This window comes from Salvelinus alpinus, chromosome 1, assembly GCF_045679555.1.
Source record: "Salvelinus alpinus chromosome 1, SLU_Salpinus.1, whole genome shotgun sequence".
In the NCBI taxonomy this organism is placed as follows: Eukaryota; Metazoa; Chordata; class Actinopteri; order Salmoniformes; family Salmonidae; genus Salvelinus; species Salvelinus alpinus.
The window spans coordinates 4,772,819-4,800,347 of NC_092086.1; the positions used below are offsets into that span (position 1 = coordinate 4,772,819).

Below are 27,529 nucleotides of genomic sequence, written 5' to 3' on the forward strand. Positions count from 1 at the left end.
TGGATAACACTGTAAGGCTCTGTAATAAACCATTTATACAGCATTTATAAAAGTGTTTGTTCACCATGTATTAATCATCAACCCCAAATGTATTAGTAAAAGTATTTTTTTGCAGTCCCTAATCTAAAATGAGTTTGATTTATTCTTTATTAAATGTTTTGAGTGACCAGTGTAATTTCTCACTAAAAGACGAGCAACATTGGTACCCGAGTAACAGAAATAATAAGCACAGAACACAGGATGTTTAAGGAAAATATACATTTGTGACTAGCTTTAGTAAAACATTAACAAATGTGGAAGTAACAATGATAAAAACTGTTAATAAATGATTTATTACAGACCCTTAATATAAAGTTATCCACATTTGAAGCACCTTTGATTTCTGGGTAAAAAAACTAAAAGTTGAAGAACAAAGAAAATGGAGAACAACATTTATTTTTGCAGAATTTTTTTTATTTTTTATCTTCAAAACAAGAGGGGGAAAAAATAAAATAAAAACGTTCCTCCTTCATTCAGCTGGTAGTTTAAATTAAAACAGAGGTCATTGCAACACAAAATAAAAATAAAAACAAAAAGAACTTGGTTGATGAATCTTCACAGTGCATTAACATGGAACCTTTTAAATCGTATCCCATAACACCCTCCAGTGGATCTCTACCCCCAGTCCAGCTCAACTAACAACAATACTCACATATTGTCATAATTGTGTAAATATAATTCAGGTCTCACAAGACACTACTACCTCTAGGGTTGAACAACTCTGGTAACCCCCCCCCCCCCCCCCCCCCCGAAAATAATCCCAGATTCCTGAAATCAAGAATCAGAAGGAACTCTGGGAACCCTACAACCTGGGATTTCTGGAAATCTGGTGAATTATGGGAAATCATTTTGCAAAACAGAGGCCTACCACTACCTCTAGTCTCTCTACAGCAGAGTAACATAGACCTACAGCTACCTCTAGGTCACTCTAGCTCAGTCTCTCTACAGCAGAGTAACATAGACCTACAACTACCTCTAGGTCACTCTAGCTCAGTCTCTCTACAGCAGAGTAACATAGACCTACAACTACCTCTAGGTCACTCTAGCTCAGTCTCTCTACAGCAGAGTAACATAGACCTACAACGACCTCTAGGTCACTCTAGCTCAGTCTCTCTACAGCAGAGTAACATAGACCTACAACGACCTCTAGGTCACTCTAGCTCAGTCTCTTTACAGCAGAGTAACATAGACCTACAACGACCTCTAGGTCACTCTAGCTCAGTCACTCTACAGCAGAGTAACATAGACCTACAACGACCTCTAGGTCACTCTAGCTCAGTCTCTCTACAGCAGAGTAACATAGACCTACCACTACCTCTAGGTCACTCTAGCTCAGTCTCTCTACAGCAGAGTAACATAGACCTACCACTACCTCTAGGTCACTCTAGCTCAGTCTCTCTACAGCAGAGTAACATAGACCTACCACTACCTCTAGGTCACTCTAGCTCAGTCTCTCTACAGCAGAGTAACATAGACCTACCACTACCTCTAGGTCACTCTAGCTCAGTCACTCTACGGCAGAGTAACATAGACCTACCACTACCTCTAGGTCACTCTAGCTCAGTCACTCTACGGCAGAGTAACATAGACCTACCACTACCTCTAGGTCACTCTAGCTCAGTCTCTCTACAGCAGAGTAACATAGACCTACCACTACCTCTAGGTCACTCTAGCTCAGTCTCTCTACAGCAGAGTAACATAGACCTACAACGACCTCTAGGTCACTCTAGCTCAGTCTCTCTACAGCAGAGTAACATAGACCTACAGCTACCTCTAGGTCACTCTAGCTCAGTCTCTCTACAGCAGAGTAACATAGACCTACAACGACCTCTAGGTCACTCTAGCTCAGTCTCTTTACAGCAGAGTAACATAGACCTACAACGACCTCTAGGTCACTCTAGCTCAGTCTCTCTACAGCAGAGTAACATAGACCTACCACTACCTCTAGGTCACTCTAGCTCAGTCTCTCTACAGCAGAGTAACATAGACCTACAACTACCTCTAGGTCACTCTAGCTCAGTCTCTCTACAGCAGAGTAACATAGACCTACCACTACCTCTAGGTCACTCTAGCTCAGTCTCTCTACAGCAGAGTAACATAGACCTACCACTACCTCTAGGTCACTCTAGCTCAGTCTCTCTACAGCAGAGTAACATAGACCTACAACGACCTCTAGGTCACTCTAGCTCAGTCTCTCTACAGCAGAGTAACATAGACCTACCACTACCTCTAGGTCACTCTAGCTCAGTCTCTCTACAGCAGAGTAACATAGACCTACAACGACCTCTAGGTCACTCTAGCTCAGTCACTCTACGGCAGAGTAACATAGACCTACAACTACCTCTAGGTCACTCTAGCTCAGTCTCTCTACAGCAGAGTAACATAGACCTACCACTACCTCTAGGTCACTCTAGCTCAGTCTCTCTACAGCAGAGTAACATAGACCTACAACGACCTCTAGGTCACTCTAGCTCAGTCTCTCTACAGCAGAGTAACATAGACCTACCACTACCTCTAGGTCACTCTAGCTCAGTCTCTCTACAGCAGAGTAACATAGACCTACCACTACCTCTAGGTCACTCTAGCTCAGTCTCTCTACAGCAGAGTAACATAGACCTACAACGACCTCTAGGTCACTCTAGCTCAGTCTCTCTACAGCAGAGTAACATAGACCTACCACTACCTCTAGGTCACTCTAGCTCAGTCACTCTACGGCAGAGTAACATAGACCTACAACGACCTCTAGGTCACTCTAGCTCAGTCTCTCTACAGCAGAGTAACATAGACCTACCACTACCTCTAGGTCACTCTAGCTCAGTCTCTCTACAGCAGAGTAACATAGACCTACAACGACCTCTAGGTCACTCTAGCTCAGTCTCTCTACAGCAGAGTAACATAGACCTACAACGACCTCTAGGTCACTCTAGCTCAGTCTCTCTACAGCAGAGTAACATAGACCTACAACGACCTCTAGGTCACTCTAGCTCAGTCTCTTTACAGCAGAGTAACATAGACCTACAACGACCTCTAGGTCACTCTAGCTCAGTCTCTCTACAGCAGAGTAACATAGACCTACCACTACCTCTAGGTCACTCTAGCTCAGTCTCTCTACAGCAGAGTAACATAGACCTACAACGACCTCTAGGTCACTCTAGCTCAGTCTCTCTACAGCAGAGTAACATAGACCTACCACTACCTCTAGGTCACTCTAGCTCAGTCACTCTACGGCAGAGTAACATAGACCTACAACGACCTCTAGGTCACTCTAGCTCAGTCTCTCTACAGCAGAGTAACATAGACCTACCACTACCTCTAGGTCACTCTAGCTCAGTCTCTCTACAGCAGAGTAACATAGACCTACAACGACCTCTAGGTCACTCTAGCTCAGTCTCTCTACAGCAGAGTAACATAGACCTACAACGACCTCTAGGTCACTCTAGCTCAGTCTCTCTACAGCAGAGTAACATAGACCTACCACGACCTCTAGGTCACTCTAGCTCAGTCTCTCTACAGCAGAGTAACATAGACCTACCACTACCTCTAGGTCACTCTAGCTCAGTCTCTCTACAGCAGAGTAACATAGACCTACCACTACCTCTAGGTCACTCTAGCTCAGTCTCTCTACGGCAGAGTAACATAGACCTACAACGACCTCTAGGTCACTCTAGCTCAGTCTCTTTGCAGCAGAGTAACATAGACCTACCACTACCTCTAGGTCACTCTAGCTCAGTCTCTCTACGGCAGAGTAACATAGACCTACAACGACCTCTAGGTCACTCTAGCTCAGTCTCTCTACAGCAGAGTAACATAGACCTACAACGACCTCTAGGTCACTCTAGCTCAGTCTCTCTACAGCAGAGTAACATAGACCTACCACTACCTCTAGGTCACTCTAGCTCAGTCTCTCTACAGCAGAGTAACATAGACCTACAACGACCTCTAGGTCACTCTAGCTCAGTCTCTCTACAGCAGAGTAACATAGACCTACAACGACCTCTAGGTCACTCTAGCTCAGTCTCTCTACAGCAGAGTAACATAGACCTACCACTACCTCTAGGTCACTCTAGCTCAGTCTCTCTACAGCAGAGTAACATAGACCTACAACGACCTCTAGGTCACTCTAGCTCAGTCTCTCTACAGCAGAGTAACATAGACCTACAACGACCTCTAGGTCACTCTAGCTCAGTCTCTTTGCATATCGGATATGAAAGATGGTATTTTCACTCTAGAGAATGCATATCTGATTAGATGGTATATTGTGTGTGTCCATAATGGTCTACTACATCGGGATAGTAAGATAGTATATTGTGTGTGTCCATAATGGTCCCCTACATCGGGAACTGGTTGCTATTTGGGATGCATCCCAGGTCGTAGAAAGTCAAATCTGGGGGGAGGGGCCGGGGGGGACAAATCAAATCTGGGGGGAGGGGCCGGGGACAAATCAAATCTGGGGGGAGGGGCCGTGAGGGGACAAATCAAATCTGGGGGGAGGGGCCGGGGACAAATCAAATCTGGGGGGAGGGGCCGTGAGGGGACAAATCAAATCTGGGGGGAGGGGCCGGGGACAAATCAAGGTTTAGCAATTACATCCTTTTTTTAAACACAAAAAAAAATCTAAATCAAAGTTGGAAGCATCATTCAAGTAAACCGACTCGTCCAAGCAACAGCCAATGTTGAGCAGAGTCTAAAAATTAATATGTTATACATCAGCCTTAAAGTCATTAAATTAATTCAAATCCTCAGCAAAACCCCCCCCCCCCAGATAAAGTGTTGAAGTAGACAGCTTGCAGAGCAGAACGGTTTTAAGTCCTCTTTACGATCTACACTACGGGGGTCCCGTCACAAATGACACCCACATCCCCCTACGTAGTGCCCTATATAAGGGATATGGGCCCTGGTCAAAAGGGGTGCCCTGTATAGGGATATGGGCCCTGGTCAAAAGGAGTGCCCTGTATAGGGATATGGGCCCTGGTCAAAAGGGGTGCCCTGTATAGGGATATGGGCCCTGGTCAAAAGGAGTGCCCTGTATAGGGATATGGGCCCTGGTCAAAAGGGGTGCCCTGTATAGGGATATGGGCCCTGGTCAAAAGGAGTGTCCTGTATAGGGAATAGGAACGGTATTTGGAATACAGGCTGTGTGACGCCTCTGAGACCTTCTCACTGACAGGAGGCGAGGAAGAAAAAAAACCAAATCTCTTTCCTACAAAATGGCGCCCTATTCCCTTCTTAGTGCACTAGGGTTTGTCCAAAGCCTTTAAGTCGTGCACTAGTTAGGGAATAAGGTTTAGGCCACGAGCCTTGGGCTGAAACGTGGTTCGAAAACGCTTCACAACGAAATGTCTCATAAGGCTACGCTAGCCATTTGGTCTCTTCCTCTTCTCTCTCCTCCTCCTCTTCCCTCCTCCTCTTCTTCTCTCTCCTCCTCCTCTTCTCTCTCTCTGTTATTGTCCTTGTTCTTCTTGTTCTTCTTCTTGTGTTTGTGTTTCAGTCCTGTGATGTCTCCCTCCTCAGCGTCCAGGCTCGCCTGTCTCTTCTGTTTTCTATCTTTCTTCTTTTTCTTCTTCTTCTCCTTTTTATCTTTCTTCTTCTTGTCTTTCTTGTTGCCCAGGCTACCGACAGAGCTGGCGCTGCTGCTACGACTTCTGCTGCTGCCCCCATGCTCCGCTCTCTGTCCCTCCACCGCTCGCTCTCCCTCCACCGCTCGCTCTCCCTCCACCGCTCTCTGTCCCTCCAACGCTCTCTGTCCGCCCACTTTTTTCTCTCCCTCCTCCTCCCCCCTCTCCTCCCCCTCTGAGATCTCTCCCTCGCTGTAGTCAGGTTCGAAGGCTGCCTCATCAGTCTCTCTGACCAGGTCAGAAGGAGGTCTGGAAGAAGGGACTGAGGGAGGTCTTGAAGAAGGGACCGAGGGAGGAGGTCTGGAAGAAGGGACCGAGGGAGGTTTGGAAGAAGGGACCGAGGGAGGAGGTCTGGAAGATGGGACCGAGGGAGTTTTGGAAGAAGGGACCGAGGGAGGAGGTCTTACTTTAGGGTGCTCTCTCTCTCTCTCCTTCTCCCTATCCACCCTTTTCTCTCTCTCCTTCTCCCTATCCACCCTTTTCTCTCTCTCCTCCCTATCCACCCTTTTCTCTCTCTCCTCCCTATCCACCCCTTTCTCTCTCTCCTTCTCCCTATCCACCCTTTTCTCTCTCTCCTCCTCTCTCTCCTTCTCCATCTTCTCCCTCATCTTTTGGATCTGCCACTCTCTCTCTTTCTTTCTCTCTCTCTCTCTGACAGCTCGGGGCACCCCTGCCCTGTTGTCAGTCCTGGGGGGCTGTAGAAGTGAGGCTGGGTGTTGGGGGAGCTTTCCACCGCCGCTCATCTCCTTCTCTAGGTTTCCTAGGCTGGCCTGCTGGCTTTGTCTCCCCGCCGAGGAGCGCTCTGCTCTGGGCTCTTCTCCCTCAGCCTTCCCCCTCCCGGGCTGGTTCTCCATGGAGCTGGAGACCTGAGGAGAGGGGTATATGTCCTGCGTCGTGTCCCCGCCAGGGCTGCTCTCACTGGGTCTGGTGGGCTCAGAGCCTCCCTGAGATCTCTGGGTGCCGGAGGAGGAGGAGGGGTCAGATGGGGGTGGGTCTCTCTCGGAGACGGGAGAGGTATTGCCTAGCTCGCCGTGGTCTTTGTGTTCTCTGGTGGTCTCCTGGTCGTCCGGTGGTCTACGGTCCGTAGAGTTGGTGTTACGGTCAACGGTGGACGAGGTCTGGTCGTTGTTGTCTTTGTGTTTGTGGTCGAGGTGGTCTCTCTGCTTGTAGTCTCTCTGCTTGTAGTCTCTGTGCTCCCTGGCTCTGGGGTCCGGTGGTCTGCGGTCAGAGGTTGCTTTGTGGTCCCTGGATGAAGAAACAGGTTTACGATCGCGTGAGTAAGAGTGTGAGGAGGAAGAGGAGCTCTTTTCACTGCTGTGGTCGCTCCCTCTCTCCCCAGTCCTCTCTCTCTCTCGCTCCGGCCGCTGAGAGGAGCTCTTTTCATTGCTGTGGTCGCTCCCTCTCTCTCCAGTCCTCTCTCCTTCTCTCTCTCTCCTCTCTCGCTCCGGCCGCTGAGAGGAGCTCTTTTCACTGCTGTGGTCGCTCCCTCTCTCTCCAGTCCTCTCTCCTTCTCTCCTCTCTCGCTCCGGCCGCTGAGAGGAGCTCTTTTCACTGCTGTGGTCGCTCCCTCTCTCTCCAGTCCTCTCTCCTTCTCTCCTCTCTCGCTCCGGCCGCTGAGAGGAGCTCTTTTCACTGCTGTGGTCGCTCCCTCTCTCCCCAGTCCTCTCTCCTTCTCTCCTCTCTCTCTCCGGCCGCTGAGAGGAAGAGGGAATCTTTCTCGGTCTGTCCATATCTTTGTCAGAAGCGCGGCTGTGTTCCCTTTCTCTCTCTTTCCCCCGCTCTCTGTCCCGTTCTTTATCCCTTTCCCTCTCTCTCTCCCGCTCCTTTAACCGATCTCTCTCTCTCTCCATCTCTCTGTCTTTCTCAGAAGGTATGGTGTCTCCGGAGTGTTTTCCACCCTGCAGGCCGTCTTCTCTGTCTCTGCCACTAGAGGGGGACATAGTTCTCTCTGGCTTGGGAAAGGTACAATCCCTCTCTTTCCTTCGCCCTGCCTCTGTCTCCGTTGCCACGGTGATGTGGGGTCCAGGGGGGAAAGGGAGGGATGGGGCGAGCGGGGGGCGGAGTTGAACCCTGACCCCTCCTTCCTCTTCTTCTGATTCGTAGTCCTCCTTCTCCCACTTGGAGCGAGGGACCTGGAGGAGGAGAGAAGAGAACATCTGCCTGTGTGAGATGTGTCTCCTGTATGAGTACTATCTAGTCTAACAGGTGTAGAGCTGTGTGTGTCTCCTGTATGAGTACTATCTAGTCTAACAGGTGTAGAGCTGTGTGTGTCTCCTGTATGAGTACTATCTAGTCTAACAGGTGTAGAGCTGTGTGTCTCCTGTATGAGTACTATCTAGTCGAACAGGTGTAGAGCTGTGTGTGTCTCCTGTATGAGTACTATCTAGTCTAACAGGTGTAGAGCTGTGTGTGTCTCCTGTATGAGTACTATCTAGTCTAACAGGTGTAGAGCTGTGTGTCTCCTGTATGAGTACTATCTAGTCTAACAGGTGTAGAGCTGTGTGTGTCTCCTGTATGAGTACTATCTAGTCTAACAGGTGTAGAGCTGTGTGTCTCCTGTATGAGTACTATCTAGTCTAACAGGTGTAGAGCTGTGTGTGTCTCCTGTATGAGTACTATCTAGTATAACAGGTGTAGAGCTGTGTGTGTCACCTGTATGAGTACTATCTAGTCTAACAGGTGTAGAGCTGTGTGTGTCTCCTGTATGAGTACTATCTAGTCTAACAGGTGTAGAGCTGTGTGTGTCTCCTGTATGAGTACTATCTAGTCTAACAGGTGTAGAGCTGTGTGTCTCCTGTATGAGTACTATCTAGTCTAACAGGTGTAGAGCTGTGTGTGTCTCCTGTATGAGTACTATCTAGTATAACAGGTGTAGAGCTGTGTGTGTCACCTGTATGAGTACTATCTAGTCTAACAGGTGTAGAGCTGTGTGTGTCTCCTGTATGAGTACTATCTAGTCTAACAGGTGTAGAGCTGTGTGTGTCTCCTGTATGAGTACTATCTAGTATAACAGGTGTAGAGCTGTGTGTGTCTCCTGTATGAGTACTATCTAGTATAACAGGTGTAGAGCTGTGTGTGTCTCCTGTATGAGTACGATCTAGTCTAACAGGTGTAGAGCTGTGTGTCTCCTGTATGAGTACTATCTAGTCTAACAGGTGTAGAGCTGTGTGTCTCCTGTATGAGTACTATCTAGTATAACAGGTGTAGAGCTGTGTGTGTCTCCTGTATGAGTACTATCTAGTATAACAGGTGTAGAGCTGTGTGTGTCTCCTGTATGAGTACTATCTAGTATAACAGGTGTAGAGCTGTGTGTCTCCTGTATGAGTACTATCTAGTATAACAGGTGTAGAGCTGTGTGTGTCTCCTGTATGAGTACTATCTAGTCTAACAGGTGTAGAGCTGTGTGTCTCCTGTATGAGTACTATCTAGTCTAACAGGTGTAGAGCTGTGTGTCTCCTGTATGAGTACTATCTAGTCTAACAGGTGTAGAGCTGTGTGTCTCTTACCTGTATGAGTACTATCTAGTCTAACAGGTGTAGAGCTGTGTCTCTTACCTGTATGAGTACTATCTAGTCTAACAGGTGTAGAGCTGTGTGTCTCTTACCTGTATGAGTACTATCTAGTCTAACAGGTGTAGAGCTGTGTGTCTCCTGTATGAGTACTATCTAGTCTAACAGGTGTAGAGCTGTGTGTCTCCTGTATGAGTACTATCTAGTCTAACAGGTGTAGAGCTGTGTGTCTCCTGTATGAGTACTATCTAGTCTAACAGGTGTAGAGCTGTGTGTGTCTTACCTGTATGAGTACTATCTAGTCTAACAGGTGTAGAGCTGTGTGTCTCCTGTATGAGTACTATCTAGTCTAACAGGTGTAGAGCTGTGTGTCTCCTGTATGAGTACTATCTAGTATAACAGGTGTAGAGCTGTGTGTCTCCTGTATGAGTACTATCTAGTCTAACAGGTATAGAGCTGTGTGTCTCCTGTATGAGTACTATCTAGTCTAACAGGTGTAGAGCTGTGTGTGTCTCCTGTATGAGTACTATCTAGTATAACAGGTGTAGAGCTGTGTGTGTCTCCTGTATGAGTACTATCTAGTATAACAGGTGTAGAGCTGTGTGTCTCCTGTATGAGTACTATCTAGTCTAACAGGTGTAGAGCTGTGTGTCTCCTGTATGAGTACTATCTAGTCTAACAGGTGTAGAGCTGTGTGTGTCTCCTGTATGAGTACTATCTAGTCTAACAGGTGTAGAGCTGTGTGTCTCCTGTATGAGTACTATCTAGTCTAACAGGTGTAGACCTGTGTGTGTCTCCTGTATGAGTACTATCTAGTATAACAGGTGTAGAGCTGTGTGTGTCTCCTGTATGAGTACTATCTAGTCTAACAGGTGTAGAGCTGTGTGTCTCCTGTATGAGTACTATCTAGTCTAACAGGTGTAGAGCTGTGTGTCTCCTGTATGAGTACTATCTAGTATAACAGGTGTAGAGCTGTGTGTGTCTCCTGTATGAGTACTATCTAGTCTAACAGGTGTAGAGCTGTGTGTGTCTCCTGTATGAGTACTATCTAGTATAACAGGTGTAGAGCTGTGTGTCTCCTGTATGAGTACTATCTAGTATAACAGGTGTAGAGCTGTGTGTGTCTCCTGTATGAGTACTATCTAGTCTAACAGGTGTAGAGCTGTGTGTGTCTCCTGTATGAGTACTATCTAGTATAACAGGTGTAGAGCTGTGTGTCTCCTGTATGAGTACTATCTAGTCTAACAGGTGTAGAGCTGTGTGTCTCCTGTATGAGTACTATCTAGTCTAACAGGTGTAGAGCTGTGTGTGTCTTACCTGTATGAGTACTATCTAGTCTAACAGGTGTAGAGCTGTGTGTGTCTCCTGTATGAGTACTATCTAGTATAACAGGTGTAGAGCTGTGTGTGTCTCCTGTATGAGTACTATCTAGTCTAACAGGTGTAGAGCTGTGTGTCTCCTGTATGAGTACTATCTAGTATAACAGGTGTAGAGCTGTGTGTGTCTTACCTGTATGAGTACTATCTAGTCTAACAGGTGTAGAGCTGTGTGTGTCTCCTGTATGAGTACTATCTAGTATAACAGGTGTAGAGCTGTGTGTGTCTCCTGTATGAGTACTATCTAGTCTAACAGGTGTAGAGCTGTGTGTCTCCTGTATGAGTACTATCTAGTATAACAGGTGTAGAGCTGTGTGTCTCCTGTATGAGTACTATCTAGTATAACAGGTGTAGAGCTGTGTGTCTCCTGTATGAGTACTATCTAGTCTAACAGGTGTAGACCTGTGTGTGTCTCCTGTATGAGTACTATCTAGTATAACAGGTGTAGAGCTGTGTGTGTCTCCTGTATGAGTACTATCTAGTCTAACAGGTGTAGAGCTGTGTGTCTCTTACCTGTATGAGTACTATCTAGTCTAACAGGTGTAGAGCTGTGTGTCTCCTGTATGAGTACTATCTAGTCTAACAGGTGTAGAGCTGTGTGTCTCCTGTATGAGTACTATCTAGTCTAACAGGTGTAGAGCTGTGTGTCTTACCTGTATGAGTACTATATGGTCGTCAGCAGGTGTCGAGCTGTCGTTGGTGTATTCCTCCAGTGTTTTAACGACAGTCTTCCTCTGCTCTGCTCTGCCCTCTGCTCCATCACCACACACAGGACTACTGCCCCCTGGTGGACTGGTGCTGTATTACACAACAACACATAGTTAATATAGACACCTCCTCCTCCACCACACAGGACTACTGCCCCCTGGTGGACTGGTGCTGTATTACACAACAACACATAGTTAATATAGACACCTCCTCCTCCTCCACACAGGACTACTGCCCCCTGGTGGACTGGTGCTGTATTACACAACAACATATAGTTAATATAGACACCTCCTCCTCCACCACACAGGACTACTGCCCCCTGGTGGACTGGTGCTGTATTACACAACAACACATAGTTAATATAGACACCTCCTCCTCCTCCTCCACACAGGACTACTGCCCCCTGGTGGACTGGTGCTGTATTACACAACAACACATAGTTAATATAGACACCTCCTCCTCCTCCTCCACCACACAGGACTACTGCCCCCTGGTGGACTGGTGCTGTATTACACAACAACACATAGTTAATATAGACACCTCCTCCTCCTCCACCACACAGGACTACTGCCCCCTGGTGGACTGGTGCTGTATTACACAACAACATATAGTTAATATAGACACCTCCTCCTCCACCACACAGGACTACTGCCCCCTGGTGGACAGAGTAGGACTGTATCATGTGTTATGACTGTACATTGACACTGTTATCCAGAGAGACTTCCTGTCATCCCACTCAGGTAGACACTAGTTACTATTAGACGGAACAGTCAGTTTCCCCAGACAGCCAAGTCTCACCTGGTGCAGTCCACTACGGTTCCTGGTCCGTCGGACGCTAGGACCTTACGGCTCCTCTTGGCTTTGCCCCTCTCTACGCTTCCCTTCGTATAGCTGCTCTGATTGGCTGCCTCTGTTCCGGCCACGCCCACAACCCCGCCGGTCCTCCTCCCTTCTTCTCTGTTGGTCTTTATCTTCCTCTGAGGGTCTCCTCCTTTCATCTCCATCAGAGGCCTTATGGAAGCCCTCTCCTCTCTTTCCGTCTCTTTCTCTACGTCACGTTTGATGTTGCAGGGTTTTACGGTCTCACTGAGCTCCACTGTGGGAGATTTGATTTGGGGCACCTCTATGTCCTTATCAGACATACTCTTCTCCTCCTTTCTCGTCTTCCTCTTCTCCTCCTCCTCCTCCTTCCTCCTCCTCTTCTCAGACTTGGTGTCTGGAGCTTTGCCAGGGGCTCTCTCCTGCTCTCTACCCACCCTGTTGTCAGCCTCTCTCCTGGGCTTGTCCTCTCTCCCTGAGCCCCTGTCCTGCCGAGCCCCTGGATCTCTCTTCCCTCTCTGCTCCTCCTTGGCTGGTCTGGAATGGTCCGGGTCGGTTCTGAGCGGTTTAAACTGATCCGGGTCGGTTCTGAACGGTTTAAACTGATCCGGGCCGGTTCTAACTGGTTTAAACTGGTTTGGGTCGTTTCTAACTGTGTTGAACTGGTCTGGGTCGGTTCTGACAGGTTTAAACTGATCCAGGTCTGTTCTGAACGGTTTAAACTGATCCGGGCCGGTTCTAAATGGTTTAAACTGGTTTGGGTCGGTTCTAACTGTGTTGAACTGGTCTGGGTCGGTTCTGACAGGTTTAAACTGATCCGGGTCGGTTCTGAACGGTTTAAACTGATCCGGGCCGGTTCTAACTGGTTTAAACTGGTTTGGGTTGTTTCTAACTGTGTTGAACTGGTCTGGGTCGGTTCTGACAGGTTTGAACTGGTTTGGGTCGGTTCTAACCGGTTTGAATGGGTCTGGGTGGATTTGAACTGTGTCGAGCTGGTCTGGGTGGCGTTTGAGAGGAGGTAGTTTGGGAGCTGATGCTAGGGGTGCAGGGGGTTGGAGTTCCACCTCTCTCTGGGGGGAGGTGGAAGAGTCTGATTGGAAGGGGATAAATTCACCTTTGACCCGTTTGACTGACGGTTCTATTAGAGAAGTCTCCTGTTTGGCTGTTCCGGCTGGGGTGGTCTTGTCCCGAGCTGTACCGGTCTTGTCCCGGGCTGTACCGGTCTTGTCCCGGTCTGTACCGGTTTTGTCCCGGTCTGTACCGGTCTTGTCCCGGTCTGTCTCTACGTCTCTATCTCTGCTGGTCTTCCAGCTCTTGGACGATGAGTCTTTCCTCGCTGCGCTGGCGTCCGGTCTGTGTTTATACACTCTGTCACTCTTTCTCTTCACTCCCTTCTCCTTACCGTCCCTGGTCCGCCTGTCAGCTTTGTCCGGGACTAAGTCTGAGGCGTCGCTGTCTATTGGCTCGTCCCGTACTGGGGTGGAGTCGTCATGGCTTGACGAACCAACGGGAGTACTCCCGGTCCTCTTCTTCTTCTCCTTCTCCTTCTCTTCTTCTTCTTCTTTCCGAGCGTCGTCCGTAGAGTCAGACGCACTGAAGAACTCTCCTCCCTCTCTCCCTCGCTCCGTCTTCCTCTTCTTCCTCTTCCTGTGCTTCTGCTCTTTCAGGTCGGAGGTCACAGTGAACGCGGCAGCGGCGACGCTCGACGACGGATCTCTGTCACCCTTAGCGACCTTCAGTGGCGTCTGAGGATCCTGATTGGCTGACCAGGCCAGTGGCACATTTCCAAACTGCTCAGCACACTTCTCCTGGTAAGTCATTGGCTGGTTCCTGCCCTTGGGGGAGGGGTGTGAGGGGGGAGGGGGATAGTCCTCACCTCGCCTCCTCCCTCGGCTGAAGGGGGAGGATCCACGGTCCAGGCGGCGTCGGGGGGAGGGGTAGAAGTCCGAGGGTGGAGGAGGGTTGTAGGGGTCTCTGTCTCGTCCGGCGGCTGTGGGTGGCACAGGGGCGGGGGCGAAACTAAGGGCGGGTCGGCCCCTGTACAGAGGGGGGTTATTGGGAGGAGGGTTGTGGGAGTTGTAGTTTTTGAAGTATTTCTCGTACCATTCCCTGTACTCTTTCTCCCACTCCCGGTACCTCTCCCTCTCGTACGGGTCATTGTGGTCTGGACCACGGTCGTACACCGCCGGCTCCCGATCCCTCTCCCGGGTCCGGCTCGGGTATTTCCTCTCTCCCTCCGGTGGCGGCCCAGCAGCGGCAGGCTTCCTGGAGCTTGGGGGTGGAGGAGTGTGGGTCCTGTACCCCCCTTGGCCAGGTGATCTAGAGCGTGACCGGTACCCTCCTCCTCGTCCACGTCCTCTCCCCCGTCCCGCCCCATCTCGGTCCCTGAAATGCGGCGGCGAGCGTGATCGGCGGTAGCCACGGGAACGGGAGCGGTAGCCCCGCGGTCGTTCGTGGCGGCGGGAGTACGGAGAGGAGCGGGAGTAAGATCTGGAACGGGATCTAGAACGGGATCTGGAACGACTGGAGGAACGGGAGTATGAACGAGAACGGGAACGGGATTTGGAGTAGGATGAGCTACTGTAAGACGACCTAGACCTGGAGAGAGAGAGAGAGAGAGAGAGAGAGAGAGAGAGAGAGAGAGAGAGAGAGAGAGAGAAAGAGAGAGAGACAGAGAGAGAGAAAGAGAGAGAGAAGGAGAAAGAGAGAGAGAGAGAGAGAGAGAAAGAGAGAGAGAAGGAGAGAGAGAGAGAGAGAGAGAGAGAGAGAGAGAGAGAGAGACAGAGAGAGAGACAGAGAGAGAGATGGAGAAAGAGAGAGAGAGAGAGAGAGAGAGAGAGAGAGAGAGAAAGAGAGAGAGAGAGAAAGAGAGAGAGAGAGAGAGAAAAAGAGAGAGAGAGAGAGAGAGACAGAGAGAGAGACAGAGAGAGAGAGACAAAGAGAGACAGAGAGAGAGAGACAAAGAGAGACAGAGAGAGAGAGAGAGAGAGAGAGAGAGAGAGAGAGAGAGAGATGGAGAAAGAGAGAGAGAGAGATGGAGAAAGAGAGAGAGAGAGATGGAGAAAGAGAGAGAGAGAGAGAGAGAGAGAGAGAGAGAGAGAGAGAGAGAGAGAGAGAAAGAAAATGACAGATGGAGAGAGAAAGAGATGGGGGAAAGATTAAGTGCGAGTAGTATAGAATACTATTATACGAGTATAGAATACCATTATATGAGTATAGCATACCAGTATATGGGTATAGAATACTATTATACGAGTATAGAATACTATTATACGAGTATAGAATACCATTGTATGAGTATAGAATACCATTATATGAGTATAGCATACCATTATATGGGTATAGAATACTATTATATGAGTATAGAATACTATTATATGGGTATAGAATACTATTATATGGGTATAGAATACTATTATATGGGTATAGAATACCACTATATGAGTATAGAATACTATTATATGGGTATAGAATACCACTATATGAGTATAGAATACTATTATATGGGTATAGAATACCACTATATGAGTATAGAATACTATTATACGAGTATAGAATACCATTGTATGAGTATAGAATACCATTGTATGAGTATAGAATACCATTATATGAGTATACAGCACCATTGTATGAGTATAGAATACTATTATGGGTACAGAATACTATTATATGAGTATAGAATTAAATTATGCAGGTATAGAATACTAGTATTATACGAGTATTGTATTACAGTTATGAGTACTATGTGAATATTGCAAGGGTATTATACGAGTATTATACCTAGAGTGAGAGCATCATCTCTCCTTCTGGATCTTTCTGTATTATATGAGTGTTATACCTGGAATAAGAGATTCTCCTCTCCTTCTGTATTATATGAGTATTATACCTGGAATAAGAGGGTCTCCTCTGTATTATATGAGTATTATACCTGGAATAAGAGAGTCTCCTCTCTGTATTATATGAGTATTATACCTGGAATAAGAGATTCTCCTCTCCTTCTGTATTATATGAGTATTATACCTGGAACAAGAGAGTCTCCTCTCCTTCTGTATTATATGAGTATTATACCTGGAATAAGAGATTCTCCTCTCCTTCTGTATTATATGAGTATTATACCTGGAATAAGAGAGTCTCCTCTCTGTATTATATGAGTATTATACCTGGAATAAGAGCGTCTACTCTCTGTATTATATGAGTATTATACCTGGAATAAGAGAGTCTCCTCTCCTGTATTATATGAGTATTATACCTGGAATAAGAGCGTCTACTCTCTGTATTATATGAGTATTATACCTGGAATAAGAGGGTCTCCTCTCCTGTATTATATGAGTATTATACCTGGAATAAGAACGTCTCCTCTCCTGTATTATATGAGTATTATACCTGGAATAAGAGCGTCTACTCTCTGTATTATATGAGTATTATACCTGGAATAAGAGGGTCTCCTCTCTTTCTGTATTATATGAGTATTATACCTGGAATAAGAGAGTCTCCTCTGTATTATATGAGTATTATACCTGGAATAAGAGCGTCTACTCTCTGTATTATATGAGTATTATACCTGGAATAAGAGAGTCTCCTCTCCTGTATTATATGAGTATTATACCTGGAATAAGAGCGTCTACTCTCTGTATTATATGAGTGTTATACCTGGAATAAGAGTCTCCTCTCCTTCTTTATTATATGAGTATTATACCTGGAATAAGAGAGTCTCCTCTCCTTCTGTATTATATGAGTATTATACCTGGAATAAGAGATTCTCCTCTCCTTCTGTATTATACGAGTATTATACCTGGAATAAGAGGGTCTCCTCTCCTGTATTATATGAGTATTATACCTGGAATAAGAGCGTCTCCTCTCCTGTATTATATGAGTATTATACCTGGAATAAGAGCGTCTACTCTCTGTATTATATGAGTATTATACCTGGAATAAGAGGGTCTCCTCTCTTTCTGTATTATATGAGTATTATACCTGGAATAAGAGAGTCTCCTCTCTGTATTATATGAGTATTATACCTGGAATAAGAGCGTCTACTCTCTGTATTATATGAGTATTATACCTGGAATAAGAGAGTCTCCTCTCCTGTATTATATGAGTATTATACCTGGAATAAGAGCGTCTACTCTCTGTATTATATGAGTGTTATACCTGGAATAAGAGTCTCCTCTCCTTCTGTATTATATGAGTATTATACCTGGAATAAGAGATTCTCCTCTCCTTCTGTATTATACGAGTATTATACCTGGAATAAGAGGGTCTCCTCTCTTTCTGTATTATATGAGTATTATACCTGGAATAAGAGATTCTCCTCTCCTTCTGTATTATATGAGTATTATACCTGGAATAAGAGAGTCTCCTCTCCTTCTGTATTATATGAGTATTATACCTGGAATAAGAGAGTCTCCTCTCCTTCTGTATTATATGAGTATTATACCTGGAATAAGAGAGTCTCCTCTCTGTATTATATGAGTATTATACCTGGAATAAGAGAGTCTCCTCTCTGTATTATAGGAGTATTATACCTGGAATAAGAGATTCTCCTCTCCTTCTGTATTATATGAGTATTATACCTGGAATAAGAGAGTCTCCTCTCCTTCTGTATTATATGAGTATTATACCTGGAATAAGAGGGTCTCCTCTCTTTCTGTATTATATGAGTATTATACCTGGAATAAGAGAGTCTCCTCCCCTTCTGTATTATATGAGTATTATACCTGGAATAAGAGAGTCTCCTCCCCTTCTGTATTATATGAGTATTATACCTGGAATAAGAGCGTCTCCTCTCCTTCTGTATTATATGAGTATTATAACTGGAATAAGAGTCTCCTTCTGTATTATATGAGTATTATACCTGGAATAAGAGATTCTCCTCTCCTTCTGTATTATATGAGTATTATACCTGGAATAAGAGGGTCTCCTCTCTTTCTGTATTATATGAGTATTATACCTGGAATAAGAGAGTCTCCTCCCCTTCTGTATTATATGAGTATTATACCTGGAATAAGAGTCTCCTCTCCTTCTGTATTATATGAGTATTATACCTGGAATAAGAGTCTCCTCTCCTTCTGTATTATATGAGTATTATACCTGGAATAAGAGAGTCTCCTCTCCTCTCTGTATTATATGAGTATTATACCTGGAATAAGAGAGTCTCCTCCCCTTCTGTATTATATAAGTATTATACCTGGAATAAGAGAGTCTCCTCTCCTTCTGTATTATATGAGTATTATACCTGGAATAAGAGATTCTCCTCTCCTTCTGTATTATATGAGTATTATACCTGGAATAAGAGAGTCTCCTCTCCTTCTGTATTATATGAGTATTATACCTGGAATAAGAGCATCTCCTCTCTGTATTATAGGAGTATTATACCTGGAATAAGAGTCTCCTCTCCTTCTGTATTATATGAGTATTATACCTGGAATAAGAGAGTCTCCTCTCTGTATTATATGAGTATTATACCTGGAATAAGAGAGTCTCCTCTCCTTCTGTATTATATGAGTATTATACCTGGAATAAGAGATTCTCCTCTCCTTCTGTATTATATGAGTATTATACCTGGAATAAGAGAGTCTCCTCTCCTTCTGTATTATATGAGTATTATACCTGGAATAAGAGCATCTCCTCTCTGTATTATAGGAGTATTATACCTGGAATAAGAGTCTCCTCTCCTTCTGTATTATATGAGTATTATACCTGGAATAAGAGCCTCTCTGTATTATATGAGTATTATACCTGGAATAAGAGAGTCTCCTCTCCTTCTGTATTATATGAGTATTATACCTGGAATAAGAGAGTCTCCTCTCCTGTATTATATGAGTATTATACCTGGAATAAGAGCGTCTCCTCTCTGTATTATATGAGTATTATACCTGGAATAAGAGAGTCTCCTCTCCTTCTGTATTATATGAGTATTATACCTGGAATAAGAGCATCTCCTCTCTGTATTATAGGAGTATTATACCTGGAATAAGAGTCTCCTCTCCTTCTGTATTATATGAGTATTATACCTGGAATAAGAGCCTCTCTGTATTATATGAGTATTATACCTGGAATAAGAGAGTCTCCTCTCCTTCTGTATTATATGAGTATTATACCTGGAATAAGAGAGTCTCCTCTCCTGTATTATATGAGTATTATACCTGGAATAAGAGCGTCTCCTCTCTGTATTATAGGAGTATTATACCTGGAATAAGAGAGTCTCCTCTCCTTCTGTATTATATGAGTATTATACCTGGAATAAGAGAGTCTCCTCTCCTGTATTATAGGAGTATTATACCTGGAATAAGAGCGTCTCCTCTCCTTCTGGATCTTTCTGTACTCTAGCAGCTCCTTGGCAAAGTCGTTCGTGAAGTCATCCAGCTTGGACTTTTCCCGGTTACCGTAGCGACAGTGGGAGCTAGGAGAGGAGGAGGAGGGAGAGGAAGATATTTAGACGACAGTAGGAGATCAAGACGAGAGAAGCAATACCGCATAAAGTTTAAACGAGCGTTCAAAAAGTTTTCCCGTCAGAGTTTAATCGGTTTAAATGATAAACTAGAGCGGATTGAAACAGACTTGACCTGAGACTTTAGTTCGGTGGGCTAACAGTCGAGCAGCAGCGGGGACGAGACCCAGTCCATCACACAATACAGCAGAGTGACAAAAACACACAGGTGTCAAAACTCATTCCACAGAGGGTCGAGCGTCCGAGTTGTCACTCCTACCTTCTACTTTGATTGATCAGGTCATTGATTGGTTAGGAACTCACCTGGTTGTCTAGGTCGTAAGAGACAGATTGGAGGAAATACCTAAAACCAGCAGACAGGTGAGTCCATCCATGGAATGACAACTCCTCAGTCCAAGTTACAGACCTGACAACTCCTCAGTCCAAGTTACAGACCTGACAACTCCTCAGTCCAAGTTACAGACCTGACAACTCCTCAGTCCAAGTTACAGACCTGACAACTCCTCAGTCCAAGTTACAGACCTGACAACTCCCCAGTCCAAGTTACAGACCTGACAACTCCTCAGTCCAAGTTACAGACCTGACAACTCCTCAGTCCAAGTTACAGACCTGACAACTCCTCAGTCCAAGTTACAGACCTGACAACTCCTCAGTCCAAGTTACAGACCTGACAACTCCTCAGTCCAAGTTACAGACCTGACAACTCCTCAGTCCAAGTTACAGACCTGACAACTCCTCAGTCCAAGTTACAGACCTGACAACTCCTCAGTCCAAGTTACAGACCTGACAACTCCTCAGTCCAAGTTACAGACCTGACAACTCCTCAGTCCAAGTTACAGACCTGACAACTCCTCAGTCCAAGTTACAGACCTGACAACTCCTCAGTCCAAGTTACAGACCTGACAACTCCTCAGTCCAAGTTACAGACCTGCCAACTCCTCAGTCCAAGTTACAGACCTGACAACTCCTCAGTCCAAGTTACAGACCTGACAACTCCTCAGTCCAAGTTACAGACCTGACAACTCCTCAGTCCAAGTTACAGACCTGACAACTCCTCAGTCCAAGTTACAGACCTGACAACTCCTCAGTCCAAGTTACAGACCTGACAACTCCTCAGTCCAAGTTACAGACCTGACAACTCCTCAGTCCAAGTTACAGACCTGACAACTCCTCAGTCCAAGTTACAGACCTGACAACTCCTCAGTCAGTCCATCAGAACAGTCAGAATGACAGTCAGTCCATCAGAACAGTCAGAATGACAGTCAGTCCATCAGAACAGTCAGAATGACAGTCAGTCCATCAGAACAGTCAGAATGACAGTCAGTCCATCAGAACAGTCAGAATGACAGTCAGTCCATCAGAACAGTCAGAATGACAGTCAGTCCATCAGAACAGTCAGTATGACAGTCAGTCCATCAGAACAGAGGAAGACTACCTAGTCACCAGTCAGAATGAGAGTCAGTCCATCAGAACAGAGGAAGACTACCTAGTCAACAGTCAGAATGACAGTCAGAATGACAGTCGGTCCATCAGAACAGAGGAAGACTACCTAAACAGTCAGAATGACAGTCAGAATGACAGTCAGTCCATCAGAACAGAGGAAGACTACCTACTCAACAGTCAGAATGACAGTAAGAATGACAGTCAGTCCATCAGAACAGAGGAAGACTACCTAGTCAACAGTCAGAATGACAGTCAGAATGACAGTCGGTCCATCAGAACAGAGGAAGACTACCTAGTCAACAGTCAGAATGACAGTCGGTCCATCAGAACAGAGGAAGACTACCTACTCAACAGTCAGAATGACAGTCAGAATGACAGTCAGTCCATCAGAACAGAGGAAGACTACCTAGTCGACAGTCAGAATGACAGTCGGTCCATCAGAACAGAGGAAGACTACCTAAACAGTCAGAACGACAGTCAGAATGACAGTCGGTCCATCAGAACAGAGGAAGACTACCTACTCAACAGTCAGAATGACAGTCAGAATGACAGTCAGTCCATCAGAACAGAGGAAGACTACCTAAACAGTCAGAATGACAGTCAGTCCATCAGAACAGAAGAAGACTACCTAGTCAACAGTCAGAATGACAGTCAGTCCATCAGAACAGAAGAAGACTACCTAGTCAACAGTCAGAATGACAGTCAGTCCATCAGAACAGAAGAAGACTACCTAGTCAACAGTCAGAATGACAGTCAGTCCATCAGAACAGAAGAAGACTACCTAGTCAACAGTCAGAATGACAGTCGGTCCATCAGAACAGAAGAAGACTACCTAGTCAACAGTCAGAATGACAGTCAGTCCATCAGAACAGAAGAAGACTACCTAGTCAACAGTCAGAATGACAGTCGGTCCATCAGAACAGAAGAAGACTACCTAGTCAACAGTCAGAATGACAGTCAGTCCATCAGAACAGAAGAAGACTACCTAGTCAACAGTCAGAATGACAGTCAGTCCATCAGAACAGAAGAAGACTACCTAGTCAACAGTCAGAATGACAGTCAGTCCATCAGAACAGAAGAAGACTACCTAGTCAACAGTCAGAATGACAGTCAGTCCATCAGAACAGAAGAAGACTACCTAGTCAAGTCAGAATGACAGTCAGTCCATCAGAACAGAAGAAGACTACCTAGTCAACAGTCAGAATGACAGTCAGTCCATCAGAACAGAAGAAGACTACCTAGTCAAGTCAGAATGACAGTCAGTCCATCAGAACAGAAGAAGACTACCTAGTCACCAGTCAGAAAGACAGTCGGTCTACTCACGTATCCTTCAGCCTCTTCTGTTGTCTGTAGAACTCATCCTTGGACAGGAAGGAAGAGGGGCTCGGCTTCCCGGCGAGGGGGGGCTGGGTGTTGGGGGGCGCCCAGGGGGGGTTGGTGACTCCTGGGGTGGGGGGGTAGCCAGGAGGGGGCAGGGAGTAGCTGGAGGGGGGCTGTTGCCCCGGGGGGAAGTGGGGAGGGGGGTAGTGGGGGGGTATGACACCTGGGGGATGGGGGAGAGGGGAGGAGAAAATGGGGGGAGGGTTGTAGAGAGGGGGAGGTACGTTGGAGGGCGGAGGCTGGGAGGGAGGGGCGCGGTCGCTATGGTTCCTGCCACGACCGGAGGGGCTGGAACAGGACGTGACATCATTAGTCAGGTGTGCCAAATGTTAAACTTCATAACATAGGCAGTTAAACACAGAGATAAACACACACCTGTACCTGTCCCAACGGACTGGTTCTTCAGAAAGTCTGGGAGGATTGGACCTGGGTGGAGGACCTGTCGTTTCAGGAGGAGAACAGAACCGTTAAATACTAGTGTGAGTTGGAGGAGACCGATCTCTGGGAGGGGGGGGGGGGGGGTAGTAGTAGGAGGTGCTACCTGTCCTCTGCAGGAAGTGACTGTCAGACTGGGGTTGGCCCACCACTGGAACATGGTATTCCTATAGACAACAACACAGACACAAACGACACACACTCTGGTATCTGATAATACAGACCTGATCTATTTGGAAGGTGTGTGTGTGTGTGTGTGTGTGTGTGTGTGTGTGTTGTTCACCTTGGTCATGAGGGCAGTGGCTAGAGGCGGGTCGGCTGAGACCCCCACAGACTGAACTCCTCCACTCTCTGGCTCTCTGGAGATACAGACATGTATCATCGGTACTTAACCTACCTCAACCTTATAGACACCTCTCATAGCCAGTGAAACAGAGACAGAACGAGAGAGAGAGACAGAGAGAGAGACAGAGAGAGAGAGAGACAGAGAGAGAGACAGAGAGAGACAGAGAGAGAGAGAGAGAGAGAGAGAGAGAGAGAGAGAGAGAAAGAACGAGAGAGAACGAGAGAGAACGAGAGAGAACGAGAGAGAACGAGAGAGAACGAGAGAGAACGAGAGAGAACGAGAGAGAGAACAAGAGAGAGAACAAGAGAGAGAACGAGAGAGAGAACAAGAGAGAGAACAAGAGAGAGAACAAGAGAGAATCTTACTTTGTTACAATAAGCGTGTTGTTGTGATTGGCTGGGTGCTGGGGGGAGGGGCCCGTTGAGTTATAGGAGGAGCCAGCAGCCATGTGGGAGGAGTTATTATGGTTCCCGTCTCTAGGGTGTAAATAACACAATAGATGTGTGAGGAAAATGTCACCCAGACACCTGGTTGGTTATGGAGCATGTTGTCTTCTGCCAGGACACTAGTGACAACGACATTGTTATCTTACCTGAGGGGCGGGCCAACCTGCTGCTGCTGAACCAATGGTGGCGTGTCTAAGGCTGGAGGGCGGGGCATGAGAGGGTCCTGCTGGTGGCTCCTGATAGGCTGGAGCGGGATCTGAGGGCGGGGCTGAGGCTGAAGAGGAGGGGTAGGGGTGGGGACGACGAGGGTCTGGGCTCCTCTCATCATCATGCGGTTGGTGTAACCGGTCTCATTCTTAAAGTTATTTACTGCCTGGGAGAGGAGGGGGGGAGAGGGGAAGAGGAGAGAGGAGAGGAGAGGAGGAGAGGAGAGAGGAGAGGGGGGGGGGAGGAGAGGAGGAGGGGAGGAGAGGGGGAGGGGAGGAGGAGAGGGGAGGAGAGGGGAGGAGAGGGGGAGGGGAGGAGAGGAGGAGGGGAGGAGAGAGGAGAGAGGAGAGGGGAGGAGAGGGGGAGGGGAGGAGGAGGGGAGGAGAGGGGGAGGGGAGGGGAGGAGGAGGGGAGGAGAGGGGGAGGGGAGGAGAGGGGAGGAGAGGGGGAGGAGAGGGGGAGGGGAGGAGAGGGGGAGGGGAGGAGAGGAGGAGGGGAGGAGAGGGGGAGGGGAGGAGAGGGGGAGGGGAGGAGAGGAGGAGGGGAGGAGAGGGGAGGAGAGGGGGAGGAGAGGAGAGGAGAGGAGAGGAGGAGGGGAGGAGAGGGGGAGGGGAGGAGAGGAGGAGGGGAGGAGAGGGGGAGGGGAGGAGAGGGGGAGGGGAGGAGAGGAGGAGGGGAGGAGAGGGGGAGGGGAGGAGAGGGGGAGGGGAGGAGAGGAGGAGGGGAGGAGAGGGGGAGGGGAGGAGAGGGGGAGGAGAGGGGGAGGGGAGGAGGATGAGAGGGGGAGGGGAGGAGAGGGGGAGGGGAGGAGAGGGGGAGGAGAGGGGTGGAGAGGAGAGGGGGTGAAGAGGAGAGGGGGAGGGGAGGAGAGGAGGAGGGGAGGAGAGGAGGAGGGGAGGAGAGGGGGAGGGGAGGAGGAGAGGAGAGGGGAGGAGAGGGAGAGGGGAGGAGAGGGGGAGGGGAGGAGAGGGGGAGGGAAGGAGAGGAGAAGAGAGGGGAGGGGAGGGAAGGAGAGGGGAGGGAAGGAGAGGAGGGAGAGGAGAGGGGCGGAGAGGGGCATAAAGAGGACTGTTAGTAATGAATTCAACATATTTCTACAGTATGTTAATGAATTCAACATATTTCAACAGTATGTTAATGAATTCAACATATTTCTACAGTATGTTAGTAATGAATTCAACATATTTCTACAGTATGTTAGTAATGAATTCAACATATTTCTACAGTATGTTAGTCATGAATTCAACATATTTCAACAGTATGTTAGTAATGAATTCAACATATTTCTACAGTATGTTAGTCATGAATTCAACATATTTCTACAGTATGTTAGTCATGAATTCAACATATTTCTACAGTATGTTAGTAATGAATTCAACATATTTCTACAGTATGTTAGTCATGAATTCAACATATTTCAACAGTATGTTAGTAATGAATTCAACATATTTCTACAGTATGTTAGTCATGAATTCAACATATTTCTACAGTATGTTAGTCATGAATTCAACATATTTCTACAGTATGTTAATGAATTCAACATATTTCTACAGTATGTTAGTAATGAATTCAACATATTTCTACAGTATGTTAGTAATGAATTCAACATATTTCTACAGTATGTTAGTCATGAATTCAACATATTTCTACAGTATGTTAGTCATGAATTCAACATATTTCTACAGTATGTTAATGAATTCAACATATTTCTACAGTATGTTAGTCATGAATTCAACATATTTCTACAGTATGTTAGTCATGAATTCAACATATTTCTACAGTATGTTAATGAATTCAACATATTTCTACAGTATGTTAGTAATGAATTCAACATATTTCTACAGTATGTTAGTAATGAATTCAACATATTTCTACAGTATGTTAGTCATGAATTCAACATATTTCAACAGTATGTTAGTCATGAATTCCACATATTTCTACAGTATGTTACATGAACAATATGTAGTAATATTATTTAACCTTTATTTAACAGTATATAGTAATGAATATACAGTGCAGTAGGAAAGTATTCAGACCCCAGCCTTATTCTGAAATGGATTTTAAAAGTTCCCTCAATCTAAACACAATAGCCCATAATGACATCACAATAGCCCATAATGACATCACAATAGCCCACAATGACATCACAATACCCACAAGACAAAGTGAAAACAGGTTTTAAGAAATGTTAGCAAATTTTGCTATGAGACTAGACCTTTTGTTATAAGACTGGAAATTGAGCTTCAGGTGCTTCCTGTTTCCATTGATCATCCTTGAGATGTTTCTACAACTTGATTGGAGTCCACCTGTGGTAAATTCAATTGATTGGACATGATTTGGAAAGACACACACCTGTCTATATAAGGTCCCACTGTTGACAGTGCATGTCAGAGCAAAAACCAAGCCATGAGGTCGAAGGAATTGTCCGTAGAGCTCAGAGACAGGATTATGTCGAGGCACAGATCTGGGGAAGGGTAACCATAACATTTCTGCAACATTGAAGGTCCCCAAGAATACAGTGGCCTCCATCATTCTTAAATGGAAGAAGTTTTGAACCACCAAGACTCTTCGTAGAGCTGGCCACCCGGCAAAACAAGATTCTCTGGTCTGATGAAACCAAGATTGAACTCTTTGGCCTAAATGCCAAGCGTAACGTCTGGAGGAAACCTGGCACCATCTCTACGGTGAAGCATGGTGGTGGCGGCATCATGCTTTGGGGATGTTTTTCAGCGGCGGAGACTAGTCAGGATCGACAGAAAGATGAACGGAGCAAAGTACAGAGAGATCCTTGATGAAAACCTGCTCCAGAGCATTCAGGACCTCAGACTGGGGTGAAGGTTCACCTTCCAACAGGACAACGACCCTAAGCACACAGCCAAGACAACACAGGAGTGGCTTTGGGACAAGTCTCTGAATGTCCTTGAGTGGCCCAGCCAGAGCCCGGACTTGAACCCGATCGAACATCTCTGGAGAGACCTGAAAATAGCTGTGCAGCGACGCTGCCCATTCAACCTGACAGAGCTTGAGAGGATCTGCAGAGAAGAATGGAAGAAACTCCCCAAATACAGGTGTGTCAAGCTTGTAGCGTCATACCCAAGAAGACTCGAGGCTGTAATCTCTGCCAAACGTGCTTCAACAAAGTACTGAGTGAAGGGTCTGAATATTTATCTAAATGTTAAATTATACATTGTCTAAAAACCTGTTATTGCTTTGTCATTATGGGGTATTGTGTGTAGATTGATGAGGGAAAAACAATGTAATCCATTGTAGAATGAGGCTGTAACGTAACAAAACGTGGAAAAAGTCAAGGGGTCTGAATACTTTCCGAACGCACTGTGTATTGTAGAACATATTTCAAACACGTTACCTCACTAAATAGAGCTCAGGGTTGAGTAGGCGGAGCCTGAGAGAGTTTTACCTGGCGCAGGAACTTATTGGCTATGAGGGCGTCAGGGGAGACATCCGATTGGCTACAGGTGGGACACACATGTCCCTCTGACTCTAGCAGAGACGTACGGATACCTGAGGAGAGGAGACAGCATCAGTCACTAGGGATACCTGAGGAGAGGAGACAGCATCAGTCACTAGGGATACCTGAGGAGAGGAGATAGCATCAGTCACTAGGGATACCTGAGGAGAGGAGATAGCATCAGTCACTAGGGATACCTGAGGAGAGGAGACAGCATCAGTCACTATGGATACCTGAGGAGACAGCATCAGTCACTAGGGATACCTGAGGAGAGGAGACAGCATCAG

General features: G+C 46.5%; 1 protein-coding gene and 1 long non-coding RNA gene across 7 annotated transcripts in view; both read right to left on the reverse strand.

The window, feature by feature from the left end:
* Positions 1–431: 431 nt before the first annotated feature.
* Positions 432–1,812, reverse strand: LOC139569385 (uncharacterized). The gene is made up of 2 exons (XR_011673904.1): positions 1,003–1,812; positions 432–903 (listed from the first exon to the last, which is right to left on the reverse strand). It is a non-coding gene; the product is annotated as an uncharacterized lncRNA (long non-coding RNA).
* Positions 1,813–4,006: 2,194 nt separating this feature from the next.
* The window catches only part of LOC139569318 (E3 ubiquitin-protein ligase RBBP6-like), a 45,590-nt gene continuing 22,067 nt past the window's right edge, over positions 4,007–27,529 (reverse strand). For 3 of the 6 annotated variants that reach the window (XM_071390971.1, XM_071390974.1, XM_071390973.1), the window contains 11 exons: positions 27,192–27,295; positions 23,713–23,939; positions 23,486–23,596; positions 23,058–23,133; positions 22,881–22,941; positions 22,715–22,778; positions 22,283–22,627; positions 19,349–19,468; positions 12,046–14,664; positions 11,193–11,337; positions 4,008–7,786 (listed from right to left, as the gene is read on the reverse strand). In XM_071390971.1, coding sequence (XP_071247072.1) covers positions 5,381–7,786; positions 11,193–11,337; positions 12,046–14,664; positions 19,349–19,468; positions 22,283–22,627; positions 22,715–22,778; positions 22,881–22,941; positions 23,058–23,133; positions 23,486–23,596; positions 23,713–23,939; positions 27,192–27,295 — 6,278 coding nt within the window. In that variant the 3' untranslated portion in view covers positions 4,008–5,380. The other 3 variants (XM_071390972.1, XM_071390970.1, XM_071390975.1) reach the window with 3 other exon arrangements.